At 38.5% G+C, this 24,260-nt stretch overlaps 2 protein-coding genes across 2 annotated transcripts in view; one reads left to right on the top strand and one right to left on the bottom strand.

The window, feature by feature from the left end:
* The window catches only part of LOC127413114 (catenin alpha-1), a 138,448-nt gene that overhangs the window by 40,389 nt on the left and 73,799 nt on the right, over window positions 1–24,260 (top strand). The gene's annotated exons all lie outside the window — the stretch shown is intronic.
* Window positions 16,790–23,701, bottom strand: LOC127413121 (leucine-rich repeat transmembrane neuronal protein 2-like). Its single transcript, XM_051649999.1, has 2 exons — window positions 23,092–23,701; window positions 16,790–22,453 (listed from the first exon to the last, which is right to left on the bottom strand). Exons 1-2 carry the CDS (start codon window positions 23,093–23,095, stop codon window positions 20,829–20,831), a joined length of 1,629 nt encoding a protein of 542 aa, XP_051505959.1. The 5' UTR covers window positions 23,096–23,701; the 3' UTR covers window positions 16,790–20,828.

Raw genomic sequence — 24,260 nt, forward strand, 5'->3', positions numbered from 1 at the left:
GAGTTAAGTTGTGATTTTTACAGTCGTTTTAGGGTTTGTTGACATTACGTCGACATTACGTCGTTTTGAAAAAATTGTATTTTAATGTAAAAAAAAAAAAAATTTTTTTAAGAAAAGGAGGAACGAGTCTAAATAAATTATGGTAAACAACATTATGCCGCAATTGCTGTTGATTGAGCTTAACTTGTATTGAACCCGGAACATTAAGTGTTTGCAGCACTTCAGTGCTTGAGGAGGATACAGTGGAATTCTATTGCAACGCAGATCAAAAAAAAAATTACCTTAGGGATAGGAATAAATTGCACTGGAAAATTACTCTTCAGATGTTGATTTTATTTTTTTCTTTTCTAATGCAATTTTGATGAGCTACAGTCCAGATCGTGAACTCGTCACCTTTGTTTTTTTTCCTTGTGTAATGAAACATCCACTGACATTTTGTTGCAACTCAAAAGCCATAGTGCCTGGCAGAGCTAGTGTCATTCCATGCAACAGAGAGGTGCTTCACTCTCTATCCTCTTTCTCTGTGTATTATTATTTTTTTTTATTCTGGAACCAAAAGCACTTGAGTGAGCTCTATAGACTTCAGAATTAGGTTTGATAGCTTGGAATGATGGTTATTTTCAGCTGCCTTTGGTGATTGGAAAAATGTCCCCATCCTACAGCTCATGCCTTGTACACAATAATTGTTTATGCTCACTTGGTTGAGTTACGATGCCCCTAATTTACTGCAGCCTCTGTTCATTTGAAAGAATACATCCTTTAGTTTTGTAGTGCTGCACTATAGTAGGAAGTCCAAATCCACCCCTGGCAGAGGAGAGAAAATCACTAGCGGCTTTGTACAGTGAACTAAAAAATGGAAAGTTCTGGTCCTGGATGCTGACTGATTGAAACAGCTGTCCTGCCATGCAAAAATACACTACCACTGCACAGGACCCATTGAGATCAACTACTAACCTTAGCACTAGATATGTTGTTGATAATAGGGACTATATCTTCTAGCAGAAAGATGTTACTTTAAGACATTGCTTAAAGTGACATTTAATGAAAATTGGGTGTCCTTATTTTTATGTAGTGAAGTTTTTTCCCCCCACTGCACATTGTGCCAAACAATGCCCTTTAGTCGTGACTATATTCACAGTTTAGCACAACATCTCATACCTTATTTCTTACATGAAGTGCTGTTTGATAAAGCGATACAATGACAGGTGACCGTTTTTAGCATTTTGTATTGATTTGGATGGTGGGAATATGTTTATTTGAAGGGTAATTTCAGCTCTCAAATATCACTTCAGGTTTCTTAAGGCAAACTGATTTTGTACTTTCCTGAATGAACGATCAGTTTGACAGATGTCTATTGCTTTTTGATGCCGAGGTGCCATTACATCCCCTTCCCATTACAAATTTGAGAGACACTGCTAGACAAAGGTTCTAACAGTTCTCTCATGGACCAACACGTTGTTAATGGATGTCAAAATACACCAATCAGCCACAACATTAAAACCACCTGCCTAATATTGTGTAGGTCCCCCTCCTGCTGCCAAAACAGCACCAACCCGCATCTCAGAATAGCATTCTGAGATGCTATTGTTCTCACCACAATTGTACAGAGTCTGGCCATTTTCTGTTGACCTCTCTCATCAACAAGGCGTTTCCTTCTGCAGAACTGCTGCTCATTGGATGTTTTTTGTTTTTGGCACCATTCTGAGTAAATTCTAGAGACCGTTGTATGTGAAAATCCCAGGAGATCAGCAGTTACAGAAATACCAGACCATATGGCACCTACAATCATGCCACGGTCCAAATCTAGAGCACATTTTTCCCCATTCTGATGGTTGATGTGAACAACATTAACTAAAGCTCCTGATCCATATCTGCATGATTTTATGCCCTGCACTGCTGCCACATGATTGGCTGATTAGATAATTGCATGGATGATTGTTGGTGCCAGACGGGCTGGTTTGAGTATTCCTGTAACTGCTGATCTCCTGGGATTTTTATAGGGATGTGCGTTACGACTAATTTGACTGTTGTTTAAACGGAAGTTTTGTAACCGACTAGTCTAAAGGGAAACCAACCTTCAGAAAACAGTAAAAAGAAAAAAAAAAAGTTATGCGACCCATTTAAAATACTTTATTCCAAATCCAATGCTAAATTCCACTGAAAAGGGGCATTTATCTGCGACGTGCTCGCCTTGAATTATGACCATTGTACATTAGAACATGACACGCATTCACTGAATCAATTTTAACGAATATTTAACAGATATATTTATTGAAAACAACTGAATGAATAGTGCAGGATCAATGGAACAACCATTAAAAGTCTGTTCTAAACAGAAATCACCAAGTAAAAGTTATTTAACATATTAAAACGGTCAGGACATTGTTGAAAATAATTAACAGGTAGACTAAGCCAAATCTATGAGAGAGAAAAAAATGCTCTGAAAAGTTGCACGTATTTCACAACGTGCAGTCGTGCATTAACCATTGATCTAATATGACAGCTGTTCGGTAAAGAACGTTAACCAATAACAGTTACAATGTAAAAAAAAAAAAAAAAAAAAGAAGAAAGAAAAAAGTAGCTGTAGGATAGAAAAAATAGGCCTGTGATATAGCCTTCAATAAACCTAATGTACTCTAAACATGACGTGCACACAGAATAAAAGATAGTTTAACACGTTAAGCAGTCGGCACCTCGTTGAAAATAGCCGCCTTAATCAGCAGATTAAAAAAACGACATACCTAGCCTAAAACAGTTATTTTCTAGTCTACTTACTCGAAAGCATAATTGTTTTGATGAGTAAAATTAACACGTGGACATGGTCCGGTGAAAGACAGGACTTGACTCACCTGAGGCGTCTATCCTGCACTTGAAAAAGCCCGCTCAGTGGAAAAATAACGTACAAGCACGCACAGACTTAAACAAGACTCAAATGTGAAAACATCTATAGGGACTTTCAAACGTTTGGAAATCCGATTCCCGCACCACCACCGAAGTGATTTCATAACTACTTTGCTGAGTTTGCTTGTCTAGCGAGAGGACATTTTCCTGCGCGTGCCGCGAGTGAGAGAGGGAAGAAGCACACGCAGCCTGAGGTGAAATTAAACTCTGTATCTGCTCCAGATATCCTCTTTTTAAATAATATTTGTATTATTAATTCTATTTAAAATATGTAACATTAATATGACAGTAATTGAAATGCAGCTTCTGTAAAAAAAATATAAAGCCAAACGTAAATGTGTAAAAAGTATGATCAGTTTAATGGGGGGAATATTAACCGACTAGTAATTCCAGTGTCGACTAGCAGCATCAGAACTGTTTAGTCGACTAGTCTCGCACATCCCTAGATTTTTACACACAACAGTCTAGAATTTTCTTCGAATGGTGCCAAAAATAAAAAACATCCAGGGAGTGGCAGTACTGTGGATGGAAATTCCTTGTTGGTAATCAGTATCAGAATCAGCTTTATTGCCATGTATGCTTACACATACAAGGAATTTTTGTCTTGGTGACAGGAGCTTCCAGTGCACAACAATACAAAACAGCAACAAGACATACATAATAATAAAAAATAATTAAGAGGTCAACAGAGCATGGCCAGTCTACGGTAACTCAGATAACCACTCTATACAATTGTAGTGAGAAGAATAGAATGCTATTCTGAGATGCGGGTTGGCGCTGTTTTGGCGGCGCAAGGGTGACCTGCACAATATTAGGCAGGTGGTTTTAATGTTGTGGCTGATCTGTGTGAGCAGTCTTATGATGTCATCCTGATGTCTCTCAAAGTGTCCTCAAACACTTTTTCCTCAAGTATATAAAATTACTTTCCATTTAGCCAGTTTTTTCATAGATTCACACTGGCAGTAATTTGCTAGTTGCTCGGTATGTTCATGTCACTGTTGCAGTCGTCTTGCTTGTCAGATGTTCTTTTCCAGACACTTAATCACAAGCCTCATTTTAAAGGAACTCTTATTTTTTTTTCCTTGTTGAAAGACATTCCTCTTAGGTTGCAAGGTGAAAATGTCCAGTGAAGTGGTATGTACTGAATGTGTTGTGTTTGAGCCCTAGAGCACTGGGCATCTTCAGAGTGATGGCGGCGTGTATGCTATCAATTTTACATGAATTATTTTGCGGGCCTTTTTGACGACAGTAGTCTCGGACCTCGAGCCGCGAGACCAAAATTTATCTGCATTCCCACCATCGGTCCAATAGCCCCCCCCCCCCCAACATCTAAAACCCACCCTTAAAGGGTGTTCACCCAAAAATGAAAATCCTCTCATACTTACCTTTAATCCATCCCAGATGTGTATGACTTTCCTTCTTTAGCAGAACCGAAGTGAAGATCTTTATAAGCACATTTCAGCTTTGCTTATCCATAAAATGCGAGTGAATGGGTGCCATCAGGCTGCTGGCTATTTGATGGTCCAAAAGGTATTAGGCAGCATAAAAGTAATCCACATGACTCCAGTCGATCAATTAATGTCTTCAGAAGCAAATCAATAGGTTTGTGTAAAAAAAATAAAGAAATCACTTCCTGCCAGCAGTCGACACATCGTGGAGGGCACGTTCACGTGATGAGTCAAAAGCATGCGCTTTGTATACAACAGAAGAATAAACGTCATGTGAGAGTTAGGTCATTTCAAACAGCAATCCAGCGCTGGGCAGAAGCAACGATTTAAAGTTAAAAACGTTATCTATTTTATTTCTTACACCAACCTATCGGTTTGCTTCAGAAGACATTAATCGACTGGAGTCATGTGGATTACTTTTTATGCTGCCTAAATATGCCTTTTGGACCTTCAAATAGCCAGCAGCCTGATGGCACTTGTTTACTTGCATTGTATGGACAAACAGAGCTGAAATATACTTATAAAAAGCTTCACTTCGGTCCTACCGTAGAAGGAAAGTCATACACTTCTGGGATGGCTGAAAGGTAATTGAGAAAATTTTCATTTTTGAGTGAACAGTTCCTTTATTACTGCGCCCTGGTGCCAAAGTCATGCACCCCACCCATTTCACAAGTAAAAGGGAAAGTCAAGTTGAGGTATTGGACACTGAAAGACTAGCTAGCCATCAAAATGAACTGATTTGTACTGTTCACAACTTTTATTTTTTTTCCCGAACCTGTACTGTTGTGCACTAGATACACAACTTGGTAAGTTCGGCGACAATATACCTAATCACGTCTTCATTTCGGCAGATGCCATCAATCTGATGTTGCACATTTTCATCAGGCCAAATATTCAGAAGAGCCCTGATTTCATCTACTGACCAGCACTGATAATTCCCTGTTCTCTGTTGATCTGTTGAAGTAAGCTGGTAGCGAGATATGAAAGACTGGGAAATGAGTATGTGTTGAAACCACTGACCACCTTTGCCATTGACACCGCCTCAATCCCCAGTCGTCCTTCTTTGGCCCAAGGGTAATCGGTGGCCCCAAGGAAGCCCTGAGGAGGCATGCGAAGCCCCAGAAGTGACAGTGGGTACCCTGCAACTTGCCCTGGCTCGCACCAGCATGCCCTCATTTGGCCTGATAGTGGAAATGCGGCTAATGAGTTGAAGAAACCATAGTATTGAAATTTATGAACCACGCTCCACTTGTCCTGTTCCGAATAAAGAGTAAATGACCTGCAGAATGATGATTGCATGTTAATGTGACAGTGACCTTGGGCTGCTTATTTTCTCTGCAGACAAAAAAGTGCACAATTTATCTGCTCTGTCAAAAACATAGTCACCTGAACTTTTAAATATTTTTTTTTATTTTTTTTTATTTTTTTAACGAATGAATGCAAACCCAGCAATTAAAACTGTAACAGTAACTTTAAATGCATGCAGAACTTGTTTAATGCATTGTCTCTTTCTAGAGAAACACATCAAGTTCTTCTCAAGCACAAAAACATAGTTGCTTTAGTTATTTATGAATTTGTTTTCTCCGCTAGGGACTGGATTTGCGGTGAACCGCCTTTGCTACATTTAGGCCAATGTTTAGACTTTTAATCTAGGAGAGATGGTCCAGGGAATTTGCATTTACACTCTTCCTGAAATGCCTTGTAATTGCATTTAATAAATGTCCAGAGGAGCAGAATAAATTGTTTTCCAGCAGATAAATGAGGTTAGGCCAAGATTAATTGCCTCTGAACCCCCCAAAACAAATATTTCAATTAGTTTGACCCAAACACAAATGGTGATACATGGTTAAAAAAAAACACTAGGCCCTATGAACCAGTGTGATTTATCTTTTAGTTTAAATGCTTAGCCCTCAGTTGCACTATTTTGTATGACTCTTTGTGAGTATTTTCACACCTAATATCACTTCCTGTCATATTTTTTGTTTAGGTTATGGCGTATCATATGTGATATGTCTATTAAGTTGGCTTTTAAAAACGTAAACATTGAAGCAGCTAAGAGAAAATAATTACCAGAATGCTGGTTTGTTATTCTATTTTGCATTTTACTGGATCTTGCTGTGTAAGACAAAGCTGTCTATAAAATGCACACATTGCAAGGCTTTGAATGATTTGTCAACAGAAATCAATAGCTTGCTCAGGCTTCAAAAGCTCTTTCAGTTTAGTTTTGATCAGTGTTTGCACTGTTTGCAGTTACAGCTAGAATATTTTATTTAACAGGAAAACAAGCACCCTCTTTAAAACCACCACCACCACCAAAGGATAGATAAATAAAAAATGAAAATGAAATATTTCCTATTTTAGGGGCTGTAAAGTAGCTGTCGTGGATTATGGCATTTTCCCACGTTTACTTTAGTGATGTAGCATTTATAAACTGGGTTAATTGTAGAAGATGCCTGTGTCTTTGCTGTTGTGATTGTCGAGGGCACCATTGCCCTCGTAGGTAATACAGAACAACACATTTCCTCCAATATACTGTCAAGATCCAAAGGTAAACGGTACTTTAATAGTCGCACCGGCTTGATTTTCGCCACAGTGGATCCTTTACAGTCTTTACAAGACCGCATTATTTCCCACAGTGCCATTACATGTCTATTAACTCAAACATGTTATGTAGACACATGGTTGAACTGTTGGTGTTCTCACCATTGGAAGAAAAAAGCTTGTAAGCTGCTTGTTTTATGAGACATTTAATGTCGTTGACTTCATAGGGTTGTTTTGCAAATGGCATATTAAAAGTTAATAGCCTGTGCTGGTCCTTTTGCATCTTGAACACATTTGCCACCGTATTGTGATGTGTGGTTCATTTTCAAGGTCGACTATTATATATTGGGTTCAGATCAAGGTCTGTGTTATTACCAAAGTCTTATAATATCACTGTAGTAGGGCTCTATATCGAAATGCAGACTTTTCTCACAGTGAAATCAGAAAAAGTAGGTTGACTTTTCTTTAGCTGATATCAGTGTGTGCTTAATGAAATTCGAAACACTGCCCCCAGTGGCAAAAGCGGTAAGTGTTGTTGGGTGAATGGGCAAGTGTGATCTCAATTTTCCGGGGTAAATGTCCACTGAGTGGCACCAAAAGCGAGTTGAGTGAGTCGGTTTCAGCTGAACTTACAGTAATGCAATGAAGAGGAATTCATATTGCACATATTTTATAAACCGTACCCCCCAAACCTTAATCTAACCATTAGTGGAGTAAACATTTAATGTTAAAGGGAAAAATGCAACCTCCATTTTGCACTCACCACTGATTATTCGAACGAGATTACTTCCTGGTTTCACCATGGGATCTGAACCCGGTTCTCCCATGGTGCTTATGCAACATGCTTTTGGTCGCACCACGGGACAGTTAACACACTGGAGCAAATACTAAAATGTCTGATAGGAGATTGCGCTTGTGAGTGAGTCGGCATAATGTGGCAGATCCTAGGGTACCGGAACTCTCTGAAAAAACATGCCGACTTCCTGTGTGATCATGTTGCGGAAGTGAGCCTCGCTTGATAATCAGCACCAAGTCTTTAACCTGAACTGACAACTTCCATGTGTGCAGTTGAAAATGATTTTCCATTTTTTTTTTTTTTTTTTTTTTTTTTAACTCCAGTTACCTGGGGGAGTGGTTGTACTAAATTTACCAGTAGGGTAGGTTTATTGAAATGTTTACATCCCAGTTGTCATTGAAATGTCATATGGAAAATCTTTAAACTTCCAGAGTGTTAGGTTTTTTTTTTTTAAGCCAGAATAGTCTCTAAGCAACAATCATGGCATTAATATTAATGAATTAAAAATTGATTAGATTTCACCCTGCACAGCAGAATTCTGCAAATATTTAATAATGATTGAAGCATTTTAAGTCACGCTCATGTCTTTCAACTCGCCATCATGAAGGGGCCGCAGTGTCACAGACGTGCTCTGATAGTTTGACGTATGGGCTTGTATTCAGAGTGGTCAAGGATCATTCCCCTGGTAATTAAGGCGCAGGAATGACAGCATAAATTTGTGTTGAACATGCTTAATAAATCAAAATTGTGATCTCGTCACCTTTTCCTGGAGAAACAGCTTCATTTTTATGGATCAGCAAAGCAGATAAGTGTGAATCAGAAAAGATTCCCTCAGTGAATGAGCATTAGTATTCACACCCTCAAGCTTCAATAACCCACCTTGGAATTGGCCTCACGGCAGGCTTCAGACTAAATTTGACAGTATAAAGACAGATAGCATGCTATGTTTATTAACCGCTCTGTACAATTTGCCAGCAGCGAATGGATGCCACAACTGATTGCTCAGTGAAGACAGATAAATGCTGCCAAGCTTAGCATACCCCTTTCTCTGCTCTTCAATCCCAAGTGAAAGGCTGGTAAATGGATAGAGACTTGCAGATCTGGACTACAGTTTCCAGTATTATGCAGTGAAATGTCCTGTTAGTGTTTACGGTCTCCTGTCGGCTGCACACTAAATCTGGTTCCTTGTCTGTGACTGTTAGGCTTATGAAATGAAAAGGTCACTCTTGTATGCATAATGTACCAAGCCATTTTTACTGACACTTCACTGTCTGAAAAGTCGTTTTTTTTTTTTTTTTTTTTTTTTTTTTATATTGTGGCATACAATTGCGATGCTTTCAGAGTTTATTCAATTTCATCGAATAGGAAATATCACAAGTGTCATTAAAGGGATAGTTCACCCAAATATTTAAATAGTCTTCATTTACTCACTCATGTCATAACAAACCTGTATGACTTTCTTGTGTTGAACATACAAGGAGTTATATAGCAGAATGTCCAAGCTGCTGTTTTGCCCTGGTTCATGTTTATTGTATGGAAAAGAAAACCATGAAAGTGAATGGTGCCCAGGGACAGAGCAGCATGGTTTTGCTAAACATCCACATCATGTTTTGAATGACGTGAGGATGAATAAATGATGACAACATATACCTTTTTGGGTAAATTATTAATTTAATAGTAACCGTGCTAACGAAAGAGACGCTTTTTTTTTTTTTTGTGTGTGTGTGTAAGACAGCATTTTTATTTTAATATGATATGTAATGTTGTTTCACTTTTTAAAGGATCTTTTCTTAAAATCCTGAAGTATTTATGTTTACTGAATAAGAAACTAATTCAAGGCAGAGGCTTTGGCAGACAGAAGGTTTTGGCATATCTTTCCACTTGTATATGTCCTTGTTATGGGTTTGTGACCGAGCTTAATTGATTCTGTCTCATCCGCCCCAAGATGTGTTTTTGGGTCCAGGGAGGAGCAGCTTAAAATGTGGAAAGCAGTAAACGTTATGAAGGTATTTGCTGACAGAGATCCAGATCGATGCTTTGTCCTGGGTAAGCATTTTCAAGATTAATTAGACTCATAATAAATGCTTGACGCGTGCTGCTCTGGAGTCTTTGAACTCTGTTTCCAGTTGCTGCATCAGTCCAGTACTTTCTCAAATGGCTATTTTATTGCTTAAACCCATGTGCAGTTGGCCTAGTTGAAAAAGCTTATTCAATCCTATTCCATCAAGGAATGGTAGAAATGGACTATATTCATAGCACATATCTGGTCTTCCCTTTTAAGATCTGTGTAAATTGCCTTTCAATGTATATGATTGCTTTTCAAAAAGTTCCTCTCTTGTGGGTTTGAGGTATTGATTGTATTTCCTTAAAATGAAATGTGCACATGGTCTCTTGACTCTATTCAGTGAGTCGGTGGTGATGCGGATATGTCACCTGTGGTATCTAGATATAATAGGCAAACGTGATGGAATCCAGGTAAGGGTAATTATAGCACACGTCACATTTGATTATAAAGGCCATGTGTGCAGCCCTTGTAAAGTGCTTTTTTCAGTCTAACCTGATTCTGAAAACTGCGCAGCCTAACGGATGACTTTTGCGCTTGGTATTTGTTTGGAGGAAAAAATTAAACTCTCTCTCCAGTTGTGTAACTGGTATTGTTACTATGCTGAGTAGCATGAAGGCCAACTCTGTTTACTAGTCAAAGAACCATTGTCATGTTCAACAGTACTGTTAGGGTCCTTTTCTTAAACTGCTGCATTAAAATGGTGCTATCTCGATGAATTGGCTCTGTATGTACCTTAATATTTGATATTGAGTCCCTCTGATACTCAAAATGTGTCAAATTCTCATGAATAGGGCTACATAAAGTTACTGCTGGTCAGAACAAGGATAATGAATCTCTTTGTTCGTCACACCCTAGATGATAATGAACACAAACTCGGTTTGGCTGAACACTGTTTCCTTGGCAACCATGCGAGAGAGAAATGGAGCGTTTTGTCATTTAAATCCTGTGTGTCCACATCTAGCGATGGTCATTAACTATGTAGAAATCAAATGTGATGGCTTTTTCCTTTATCTGCTGTCTGGTGCTTTTATAACAGGTTGATTTAGAGGCTGCTTAAATGTGTTAATCTCTTGGTTATCTTCCCTTTGCTGCATCAGTTGCCGTGAATTGCATCATTGCTATTATAAACTACAGCTGTAAACATTAACAGGGCCTCTGTCCCCCAGATTCTAAAAGTAAAATAGACATCAATTCAGCTAACAAACAAAAAAAGCTTTTTGGGTGATTCTCACAAAACCTATCAACAAAATGTGTTGGGTTATATTTAACCCCCAAGTCATCATCATCAAAACAAAAAAGAAAATAAAGCTTACATTTAGGAACATTAAGATTTTTTTGCATTGTGACAGCATTCTTGTACCACCCAATAATCATTACTGCAGTGCATCCGGATTAGAGGTAGACCGATATATGGGTTTTACAGATTAATCTGTGGCGATAGTTGCTTTTTGGAACTATCGGTTATCAGCAAAAATCAATGCCGATAGTAAAAAAAAAATAAATAAATAAATAAATAAATAAATAATTATATTCCTTTTTTTTATATATATATAGAAGTGAGGGCATGCAAAGAAAACTACATTGTGTCTCCAACATCATATATTGTGAATAATAATAATAATAATAATAATAATATATAGGCTATAAAAAGCTTAATTTGCTAAATATTAAATATAGAGCATTTCAAAATAAGAGTCTCCTGTGTATTTCTGGCTTAGTGTTAAAAGTCCCATGTTATGTACCAAATTGTACTTTTTGTTTTTCTAATTATTATTGGGATTTTGGTTGAGAAATAAACTACATTGGGATTTTTTTCATTTTGGACTCTGACCTCTATGTCTGTGCTGAGAAAATTTTGTAACATTCTATGAATCTGTTTTAAAAACTCTTGGCTGATGAATTATCAGCCTTTTCCACCACCTTAGTTACCGGTATCTGCTAAATCCACTAGGGCTGTCAAATAAAAATTTGAATATTCTTAGAATTTAAGAAAACAATGCGCATTCAAATGCTAAAACTGTGCATTAGAATTTTGGATGTGTGCCAAGCACTGACGATGACTTCAGATCTATCGCATTCTTGCTCTAAAAAAGGCTAGATGCAGCGCAACAAATACAGTTTAACCAAAAGCAAGTGTCTCAAGATACTTTTTAAAGTTATTTTTAACTAGACACAGCATATAAAAAACAGCATTCCTGCATGAGACGCTGAATAAATAAAAACAAATCTAAACAAAGACGTTCGTCTAGTGAGCGTGTGTGTGTGTGTGTGTGTGTGTGTGTGTGTGTGTGTGTGTGTGTGTGTGTGATATATATATATATATATATACACACACACCACTGCTATCTGGGAATATTGTTACTTTACATACAACTGTAATGGATAAAAAAAACAATGTGGTATTTTGCTGTTATTATGAAGCTTGAGTCTGTGGTATTATACTGTGGCGTCAGTGCAAGTAACACCATGTGAACTGTCTATTGAAGCATTCACCCCCTTCATTTTACTTTTAACTTAATATTTGAAATTATGGACCTACTAAAACTTTTTATTTATTTATTTTATGCACATTAGCTGAAAATGGAATGTTCTTTTTAATAATATAACGGTGCTGTATGATTTATGTATTTAATGTGCCCTTTTGTGGACTAAGGAAACAACGTCAATTTAAAAATCAACTGACTTTAAAATTTAAATATTGTTCGAATTTTGAAAATATTTAAGGTAAATTTCGAATTTAATTTCTCTGCCCAATGTACAGCCCTAAAAATCACTATTGGTCGACCTGGAATCCGTATGTTTTACTTTTACTATTCCCATTGTTTTTAATGACGATTCTCATTATTGTATTATATAACCGATAAAAATATGCTGTGTACAATTATTTAATTTTTTTGTTAAATTAAAATTTGAAAAATGAAAAGCAGTACCAAGGGAGTACTGCTATGTGTAAATACTTAACAATTTAAATAATATATTTTTTTTAATAATTTTTTTCACAATGTGGTAATGTACATTTGGGGGCAAAATATTTATAACTGTATTGGAAGTCATTTCACAATAAAAAAAATCTTTATGTCCCCATGTATAGACATAAATTTCTTTATGCAAAATATCATTCCTTTTTTTTTTTTCTTTTGATCTTGGAGTAAAATAGGACCCAGGCATTTTCTTGACAAGTTTGAGAATCACCCTTTTCCCCCATTTTCTAAACTGAGAAAAGAGCTTATGTAACAACACAGAATAAATAAAACAGTGATTACATTATTCACTATGCTTGGATGTGCACTAAGAAAACAATTAATGTCTGCTGAATGTGACTTTATACATATTTGTCTCTTTGTCTTTGTAGAATAGCAGTCATACTCTTGACTTCATACACTGCTAGGAAGTATCACTTCAACAGTTAGTATCGTCTTAATGTCCGGTAGACGTGCTTCATACGAATCTAACAACAATGCTTTTGTTTTTCCGTAGTTGGTTCATTGTGCCATATCGCTCCCCTTGCTGTCATTTTCTTTTTGTTGAATGCTTTGATCAGGGAGTGAATGAGGGATGACTACCCTTGGTGGCAAATGGAGCTTTGGCCCTTTGCTTTAATATAGTTCATTTCAGACTTGTTTTGAAGAGAGGTGTCCATTCATCCTCTGTGGACCCTGAGAGCCCGAGTTCTGAGCTCACTCTCTAAGGAAATGATACCCAGAGAAAAATAAGACCTTTTTTTCGATCCACTAAAAACAGAAGCAAGCAAATTAACGTTTAAAGTGAGTGCAGCAGTACAATAAGTAATCCTCTAAAGTATTAGCCCATTTCTATCTGGTCTTGATTTTCCTTTTCTTTTGTGTCTGTTCAGTGACTTCCTGCAGGGTTTAAACAAACCTTCATAATTGGGTACACGCTGTACAGTTAGAGTGAAAAGTTGAGATGGAAAATATCCTCTCGCTTCTCTTATGCTCATCTTTGTGTGCTTAAATCCTAATTTAAATCAGTTCTGTTTTCATTTTCTCAGAAAGGGACAGACCTCTGCCACAGAGAGCTGCAACCAAATTAAAAAGTGACCTTTGGAGTTAATAGCTTCCTTTGCGGTGAGTGAAAAGCATTAGAAAGCCACTGCATCTGAAGCCTCTGTAGGCACAAAACCTCTTCTCTTACACACACAGTCTGGCCAAGAAATGGTAGTCCTCTATAAATCATGTTCTGCTTTAGCCATTCTGGCTTGTCCCTTCCCCCCAACAACCCTTTTTCTCCTCTTCCCTTGAGAAAATGCCTATAGGCACAGTATCTGTGAACTAGTGGTCAACAGCTGCCTGGAGGGATGTGCTGGAACAGTCGAACAATTGCGTTACCTTTCAACTTCAGTAAAATGATTTAACTATTTTGTCATCAGAGTTCAATGATTTTGGGACTATAACATACAATATCAGATTTAAAGCTTCCCTTAAACTTTTAAGGAATGTTCTGGGTTCAGTGCAAGTTAAGCTCCATCGGCAGCATTTGCAAAAATATAAGACTCATCTGTTGTTTATAAAAAAAACAATCTACTTGCAGTTAAGCAACAAAGCGACTTCATCTCATTCATTTTCAATGAGAGCTGGCGATTTACAGCGACACGAGCAAGAGCGACCTCTGGTGACTAGAGGTGGGCGTGTCCAGCGACTTCAGAAAGTTGAGAAGCTTAACTTTGTGCAAATGAGGAGCGACACTTGGCAGCGACAACCAACATGGAAGAACGCGCCTCAGTGGAGCTCACGTCATCCTAGTCGATTGCAGGCAACACAGAAGTTAAAGTTTCTGTGAGTGTTTTCACTGTTCTAAATGATTTGTGTGTAACCATTTACATGGATATAAAAATGATGCGTGGAAAAGAAACCGTCGGCAGTCTGAGTTTAATTCATTTTTACGGACATAAACAGATTTTGTCAAATTAGAATGACGTTTTAGGAATTGTTGGCAGTCTGAGTTTGATTCATAGATTTTGTACATTGATAGATCGTTCATCAAGGTTCAACAAACTCTACTGCAGAATTTTCATTTTTAACGGCAAAAAACGAAAACAAATTCCTTGTCAAATTTGAACGGTATCTTAGTTTTACTGGCAAAATACCTCATCCATGATCCAGTTTTCAAGAGATATATCCAGACGTACAGTCCACCAATAACGTTAGAGCGACAGAAGTAGGAATGTCCAACAGCAACTTCACAGTACAGGGATTAGCAACATTAAGCAATTTTTAAAGTTGTTGCATGTGTGCAGGGTTTTACAGCAAGGCGGTTACAATGGAAGTGAAAGGGGCCAGTGCATGATCATTAAAATACATTTCAAACGTATGTTTCAAAAGTATTGCCATAAGACAAACCTTACATCTTGTAAACGATTATCACACTACAGTCATGTTCATGTAAAATGTTAACATTTTATGGCTGTACTTTTGAAACAATGTGTATTTTTTTATGTTTATGGACTGGGTTACTGTAACTTTTTTTTTTTAAATAAATGAGGGACTAGTCAATTATTTTTTGTGATAAATAATATTATGCCACCAATGCTGTTAACTGAGGGTAACTTATACTGAACCCAGAACATTCCTTTAAGTAGTGAGGCAATAATCGTGGATGACACGCACAATATCGTTGTTGAAAATGTTGACAAAGCTTCTCTTTAAAATCTTTAAATAAAAAAAACCGCTATCGTGGATGACACACAATATAATTGTTGTTGAAGAGTCTGAAAAACTAAGTGTATTTTTTGGGAAAAAAAAGAAATGCATTTAAAATGGGCACATAAAAGCAGGTATTCACTGTGTCTGATATATTAGACTCCCAAGTTTAGCCATACAGTCTCTGGATATTTGTTTTTGGTCACCTGCATTCTGAACTCGAAATTGGTTTTCCTTTAGCTTGTCCTGGAGTACTTGTGCAGTGCACAGTATACGAGCGGGTAGCTGTTGTTTTGTGGCATATGCTTGCTGCCACCCTCACACATTTGAAAGCTTGAAACCCTGCAAGCAATTACTTATTTTGATGTAAAAATTATCAAATGCCCACAAACTAATGTAACCCAATCTTCATCTTCCTTGCTAAGTACAGATTCTGTGGAATTATTTTTTCAGAACAATGCAGTTGGGATGAAAATCTGTAATGTGGATTCAGAGTGACTAGCTTGCCTTTCATTTATTTGTGGACAAATATTTTGAGAGCATCTGAGACCTCAGTAATTTCCTACTGGTGCTGTCATGCATCAGCACCACTTTACGTTCTCGGCTCACCAAAGAATAAAAACCCCGGAGGAATAGAGATGGAAAAACCTGTCCAGACGGATATATGCGCAAATAACTATTCAGTACATCACGAGAGAAGCAATGGTCACTTGTAGTTCTCAGGCAAAACTTTGAGCTAGTTTCCCTCCACCCTCAGCCGACCACCATTATTTAGATTTTATTTAAATCAAGAACCATTGAGCTAGATAATCATTTTCAACCAATGTCAATCATTTGGTGTTTATAATAGTTTTTTAAGCTGATTTGAACCCAACTCTGCCCTGGGCTAGAGTGGATTCTCAAATAGGTTTTTGCTTTTGATGCCAGACATTCAGGCAGGTTGTTATCTCGGTTTAGAAGGGCAGGTGAGTTGCAAGTCATGATAATTCTAATGATATCAGAAGCTATTTCAGAGGGGCACCTTGCTTGAAGCCCAGACCAAATACTTTGAGTGCACAATCCTTACAAGCCTTTCAGACATATCTGTATTCAGAACATTTGATACATAATAAAGTTTCTAGAATTGTTTGTTTGGAAAATATTTGAAAGGTATGGTAAAACTGGCAGTATTTGGGTGAATATCACAAAATATGACAACTATATGTTTGGGTCATATTTCACCCCAATATCAAAATTAAGTAATGGAATCACTGCGCTGTACCAGGTGAGCGTGCACAGATCCTTAAGAATTACATGTACCTGTGAGAAATAAAATGACTAATATATTTATTATATGTATTTATTTATTTATTTATTTATTTTGGATTTTGGGGTGAAATGTTACCTGGACATGTTTTCATGACATTCACCCATTTACAGTTGGTAATATCTCATGTATACCTGAAGAGCATATTAGACCAAAACATTTATATTTTGCAACATTTTTATTTAAAAATATACGTCTTAAGAAAAAAAAAGATCTTCAGTTGGCCACATCTTTACCCACTATACAGATATGAAATAGTACATATTACAATACAAAAGGAAAAAGCGGGGTTTGGGGATAGGTTGCTGAGAAGCATTCATTTTTGCACAAAGAAGTTTTGGGTTGTGACTTGATGGGGGGGGGGGTGCTGTTTTGGCCAGAGTGAGCAGCAGGAATTCGGCGTATGGCAACATAACCCAAAATACATTTTACAGGATTGCAAATGGATTCTACAAAGTAATGGTTTTGTGATCACCTCATAAGCTGATAGTTTAAACAGTGAGATGACAACATTTGCCAGTATTTCATTAAGTTTTTCCCCACTATATGTCTAAACTATCAGATAAGGATATAAGGTTAATCAGTATTTTTTTTTCTTTTTTTTTCTTTTTTTTGGGGGGGGGGGTTTACAGATGTGCATGTTAGGTAAGCTGTTTTCTTAAGACATGCAAGGTGTTTTTGGAGGAAAGCAAAGGTTGGCATCACGAAATCGAATATAAAGCAACACCGTTTGTTAAAGAGTGGGTGGATGTTCTTGGCTCATAAAATGTTAGTGTAGTTTGCTTTTTAAAGTCAACAGCCTTTGAAAAATCAGTTTTGGAATGTAAATTCTAGGGGTGTATCGATCCATCGATCCAATAACCAACGATCCAATGTTATCGATACAACGTGTAAATATCTATCTATCTATCTATCTTTTTTTTTTTTTTTTAAGATGCACCTTTGTTAATACTCTCATGCCAGCCGCATCCGTATGCATTTCCGTCAGGCGATGAAGCAACCGTATTACATTCATTTCACTAAATGAGCACTAAATATGCTTTTCATGTGGGACGAGGATGTGTGCAGGGTCTGTGAAGCAAAATTCAATCTGCTATCCGTGCACAAACGTCAACCAGGCGCTCAATGGAGCTCTCGTGAAAAACGCAGACCAGCTCACATGTGCAATTAATTTGGGTTTCCATCGATATCGTTGCGCATGCGAACCATTTTAATTTTATATGAGAATTTGCTATTTAAAAGTACCATGGAGCAGTTCAACCATCATGTGCAACGTCTTAACAACGCTGACATTCTGAACAGCACTAATGAGGGAAAGAGAAATCACCTGCTGCCCAGCACTAGCATCATTTATAAGACTTTACACATCAACACCCTTACTAACATTTATCCCAGTTAACTATAACCGAATTTTTCATTACAACTGTGGAAGTTGTAGCCAAGAAAACCAAGTCATGGGTATGTAAGTACTTTGAATAGGATTAAACTGAAAAATAAGCTGTATTCAAATGATTGATCACTTATGTGTGACACTGTTTTTTTATATTATTTGAAGTATGTTATTTTGTTGTGGATGTCCCAATGTGGATACTAAATTTACACTTTTCAGAGAGCTCAATAAAATATTCCAATTATATTTTGGTTGCATGTGAGGGCAAAAATTTTTTAATTGATTGTGTAAAATATAATATCAGAATATCGACCGCAGGTCCCTGAATAGAGTCAAATTGAAATTGTATCGCAGCAGGCTTTGATGTATCAGCAAATATCGGATCGCAGGCCAAGAGAATCGATATAAGATCGTATCGTGATGAAAGGTCCTAGTAAATTCCCAGATACACCCCTTGATGTGTTGAAAAGATCAGCTACAGAGACCCACATTCCTTTCGTATTTGTCTTACCAACAGTAATTCATTGTCTTTTGCATGGTTTGTGGAATAAGACAACAGAAGTACTGAACTGTGGATTGGTTCTGGGTTTTTGAATGAACTTTGATGGTATTTTACAGCACCCTCTAAAGGACACCTAACCAATCTCATCAGGCATGACTAATTTTTGTGTAAGACAGTTAATCGTGTCCTATTGCATGTTTGTCAAAAATGTTTACTATTAGGTAGACCAAAAAAAGAGCTTTGATATGGATGTCAATTTCTCTGATTTTGAGCATAACACTAAAAGCCTCTCCCAGGATATGATTTGATGATGTTTTTTATTTTTTGCAGCTTTCCGTAACGAGGTAAAATGCCTCATTGTGGCACAGATATTATGGTGTTTCCAGATCTTGCCCAGTCAGTCGCTGTTTTGTCAAGCATTTTCCTTTGCTGCTAATGGTTTCTGTACCCTGATTCAGCCCTGCTACATTGCTCATAAAATACTTGTGGACTTCAGTTAGATGCTAACGGGTGTTTGTCTGCCCTGTACCCCTTTGTGCATCCCTGCCCCCAACTCCTGAGTGCAACACAAAGAGCTACTGCAGCAGTGGCTTCTTTAGTTTAATGCTAATGTCTGTCCTCTCAGTGCTGCATACAAATGTGTCCTGACCCAGCCTTCGTCATCTTCTGCATGCTCTCCTGAGAGCTTTACAATGCTTTACTTCAGCCTCACTATGTGTCTCTCACTTTCTTGCGACGTCACTTTCGTGTCCTTGCTCTGATGCTTATCCTCTCCTCTCAATATTTAGCTAACATAGAAAAAAAGAGGCTTTTATGCTGTAATGGACCAATGGGATCCAGGGCTATGATGAAAAAGAACTCCCTTGTTTCCATGAAAGAGGAAGGCAGGGATTTATCTCTATGTAAGTTCTACTTCTGTACTGGCCAAGAAGGCTGAATCTTGCAGGGGCAGAGGTTTAGGTGACAGAATATTAGATTCTTTTTCCTCAGGCTTAATTGACTCAATGTTGAAGCTGTCAGGTACAATTTCACTCTTTGCTGCATTCAGGCAGTGTGATGCTAAGCTTATGCGTTTATTTTTAGGAGACAATTGTCTGTGTCCTCTACATTTGTTTCCCTTCCCTTGTCCCTAAAAAGTTCTTTCTCGCTGGTGTTTTCATTGTCATCAAGCATACTTTGATGGTCTCTCATAAATTATTGGTGCAATGGTCTAAGCAGCATTGTTCTATCACAGTGAAGATGTCAGTGTTTTGAGCCATCTTATGTAAGTATATATGCACAATGATAAATAAGCAATTGTATGTGGTTAACATTTAATAAATCCCTGCTGAAGTCAGAGTGGAAGGAGCATATTCAGACATTTTGTCAGAACCAGTGCAGAGCAGGATTGGACATGAACCTTTTCACACAAAGTGCTAGGCTTTAAGATTTCAAGGAAGCGGACAGAGTTTATTGAATTTAACCAAATGCAGAAACGGGAAGGCCATTAAGTGTTCTCATTAGTTCAAATTTAAGTCTTGTTAAAATTGAAAAGATAATTTCTGCCATTTGAGAAAGCCAACTAATGTGAGTGCTTAAATTCCCTGTTCAAATCTAAATTTCATTATGTGGCAATTTTTAACAGTACTTGTTCTCAATTTAGAAAAGGTGAGTAAAAATATGCTTTTAATCCATCTGATTTCCTTTTCCCTCTCCTCAAATGTGAATATGTGAGTGAGATCTATAGTGTCGCCTATCGTGCACCATACATATTTTTTTTTTTTTAATCCTTTTGAAAAAGTTCGGCATATGTAACACTATTTTTCATGGAATAAAATTTCACCATTTATCAGTAGATATGTCATTTTATAAACCGTTTTCCAGAGCACAAGGTTCTAGGCGGTTTGGCTATAGATTTTCTCATCTCCTCTGTGCTGCAGAATACATAGTACACAAACTGGTGATGCAGTGACACATCTCACACATCTTCCTCTACTGAGGTTGATTGCCCCAGCTTAGATATGAACCTTTGCATTTGTATTACAAAAATAAATTTGTGAATTTCTCTTTCCTTTTTTTTAGATTCATCCCAGTCACCTCAAGCTTTCATAGTTTTCATAGCTAACAATTTCAAAGCCATATCTTTGACTAAAAAGAAAAAAAAAAAAAAAAAGTCCAAAAGCAAACCCTGCATCTTTTAAAATGGTCAAATGGTAAACCCTTAAACAGCAGGAATAAATAGTTTATACTTCACACTCTTTGTAAGGCAGTTGCTGACATTTACACTGCCCATACCCATTGATAATCACGAGCGCACCCTCCTCATGACTGGGCTCGTACTCATTATAGGGCACCTGTGTTGCCAGGTCTGCCATTGGCTGCCTCTGTTGGGTCCTCATCTGTCGCCGGTTCTGAATGGCTGAGCAATGGCGGATCCGCCTCAGAGTAGGAGGGCAGCATTTTCGTGAAATGTACACTACAAAAATGATGAGAAAGAAGGAAAACAACAGAGCCATTGTGCCAATAATGACTCTCTGGGTCAGCACTGTGTTGTCAATCGCAGAGTAGTCCTCCGTAACCTCTGCCCCCTCCACAGTCATGGTAGTCGCAAGGGCAGTGCGTGGGGGTTGGGTACTGATGGTGGTTGTAGTGATAATCGTAAAGCTCCCAAAATCCTCTGCATAGAAGTCTTGCGTAGGAGTCTGTATATTTCCGAACAGGGAGCTTGTGATCTCTGGGAGTATGGCCTCCGTGGTAGTACCGGTCAGTACAACTGGTGCGGAGAAATTTTGGCAAAGCTGAAATCCGTAAACGGCATCCAGTATTTCCTCGCCCTGTGCGTACTCAGGACTGTGGCAGAGGATAGAATGCTCCCATCGACCCTTAAAGGTAATCAGCCAAGTGGCCATATTGCAGATCCTTCTGGTACATTCCCAAAGGTTGCTGGATAGCCCAATAGCGCTTAGGGACTTCCACATATCCATGGTTTGGGTATCGAGGCTGGTCAGTTTGTTGTTATCCAGCAGCAGGATCTTGAGGTTGGGCAAAGTGTCGAACACTTCTGGAATAAGTATGTGAATCTCATTCCCAGTGAGATCCAGTTTCTCCAGAGTTGTCCATTTCCATTCCATGGTGGACGTTAAATTGTTGATCTTGTTCCACTGTAGATAAAGGAATTGGAGAGCGACCAGGCGAGGGAAGTGCGCCAAGTTAATCTTGGTCAAGTGATTGTGTTCCAAATGGAGCTCCCGCAGTTTAATTAACCCGGCAAAGCCATTCCGGGCCAGGCTACGGAGCCGATTGTTACTCAGGCCAAGGTATTCCAGACTCCGGCAGTCCCAGAAGGCTCGAACTGGTGTAGTGCGCAGGGAGTTTGACCGTAGGTGAAGGATCTGGAGCTTCCGGAGCCCATGAAAGAGCTCGGGTTCCAATGCTGTCATTTGGTTGAAGGAGAGATCCAAAATCTGCAGGTTGATGAGGTGAATGAAGGTTGTGTTTGGTAGCTTGTTGATGCGGTTAGAGCTCAGGTTCAGGTCCTTGAGCTTGTACAACCCCTGGAAGGCATCTTCATGCACGGTGGTTATTTGGTTATGATCCAGGTGGAGCCAGGTGAGCTGAGTGAAACCAAAGAACTGGTCTGGGCTGAGCTCACTGATGGTGTTGTGTCTGAGAGAAAGTCCAAGGGCTCCTTTATCCACGCCATCTGGGGGCGCCAGGAGCCCCTGCGTGTCGCAGTAAAACTGCAGGTCTTCACATCGGCATTTCTGAGGGCAGGTTGTGCATGACACAGGAGGGAGGCACAGTAGCATGCTGATCACACAGAGTGCCGCTGGTGCTTGTCCCACCAATGGCCACCTTGAATGGAAACCTGGGTGGGTTTAAAGATAAGAAAATAAACCGGGGGGAGGGAAATCTGATCTCTGCAGTGCATGGGAAAAATAGTTTTTACTATCATGCTCTCTCTCTCTCTCTCTCTCTCTCTCTCTCTCTCTCTCTCTCTCTGTCTATCTCTCAACATAGTCAAAGCAATCTTCTTGTTGATCCCAAAAATATTAAGAACGTTTGAGGGTAACCTTTTTTTTTTTAGCCATTTAACTGTTTAAGTTAGTTGCACCGATGCTTTGGAAAATGTATTATTTATAGTATTTTAAATGCATAGGTATTCAATTCATATGTTTAAACTGCAAGATTGGAGCATTATCATTTATTAGCGGGTTCTTGGATTTATTTTATTTGATTTTTTTTTTTATCCCCTATGATGCAGTTTCTTTTTCTTTTTATTGGCAGGCAGATTTTTTAGTGCCTTGAAAGTCGGCTTTTTTCCTCTGCTGCAGAAGACTGCTCTTTTGATATTACAAGTGCAAGTCATGACTTTATACAGACCAAAAAAGGAAAGCATTTTGAGTATATAGATGTTTCTAGAGACCCTGCCAGCTACTGTTTCCCCTTCTATTCACTACATTGCCTATTCAGGTCCAGACTCTAAGAAAAAAAGGGCTTACTTACCCATTCTTTTATGTACATCGGAGGCTGCATTCAACTGTCTTTTTCCACAGACTTTTGGAGCAGCCAGATGGAAGAGAAATCCAAAGGGAAAAAAACCTTTTGAGCAAACACAAAAGGAATCAAGCTCTTCAGAATTAAAGCAGTGCTGATCCCCCCCAGTTGAACCAAATTCTGGAATTCCATGTCCTGGGATGCTGTTTTTTCTGGTCTGTCCTCTTTTCCCTTTTCGCTATTCAATTCCCAGCTTAAGAAAAGACCAGCATTATTTGCCTTCCAAGAATCCTTAATTTTGAAGTTGATGATTTGCATCCAAAGCGGCACTGCTGAGCAGATTCTTCGTCCCTTAGCTGCCTCTTTCCTTTTCCATCGCAGTGATGTCAGCTCAATTGGTTAATTGAAGATCACACATTCCTCTTTCATTGTTTGAGGTCCTTCATCCCTAACTTGTTGGTAACAGGCAGAGGCTGCGCTTGCGACGGCAGTTCCATGTGGCTCTACTGTTGTGTGGAGCTCTCAGCACCGAGGAAGGGAGATGCAGTGAGGGGAGAAGCGGAGGAGAGGAGCTGAGATGTTATTCTGTGCTTTTGTTGCAGCCACTCAATGCTACAGAGTGGTGGCAGGCTGGCGTCGATCATCAGTGCAGTTTCTCTCTTTCTCTCCCACTCTCTCTCCCTCTACAGCTCTCTGCTCTCTCATACACTTTGCTCGCTGGCTCGCTCAGTTTCCGCCTTGCACAGTGCTTTTGCGTTTGATTCAACGCACCCTCCCCCTCCCTCACTTCTTTTCCTCTTATTCGTCACAGTCAGAATATTGATAACTGCAACGTGTTGCGGCAGTTCAGTTGAAATTAACAATCAGTCTCTTCGTCTACTTCCTCTCTGGTCAGATTCTATGTCTTATGTATGTATCGTAACTTAGTGTTATAAGTTGGCACGGAAAGCAAATACTTAATTTGGTATACGTTGGCTTTCAATTTGATGGCGTTTCCCTATTCTCTTTTTCAGGTTTTCAAAACGAAATGCGTCATGAGCAAACCAACATCATAGAGACCTTTTTATACTCCTGTGGATCTGTGGAGGAAGGGGGGGCAGAATACTGACCCTAATAGAACATTCACACTGCATAGCCCCACAGGAGATTTCACTAAATACAAGACATGCACAACTTAG

This window comes from Myxocyprinus asiaticus, chromosome 22 (genome assembly GCF_019703515.2).
Source record: "Myxocyprinus asiaticus isolate MX2 ecotype Aquarium Trade chromosome 22, UBuf_Myxa_2, whole genome shotgun sequence".
In the NCBI taxonomy this organism is placed as follows: Eukaryota; Metazoa; Chordata; class Actinopteri; order Cypriniformes; family Catostomidae; genus Myxocyprinus; species Myxocyprinus asiaticus.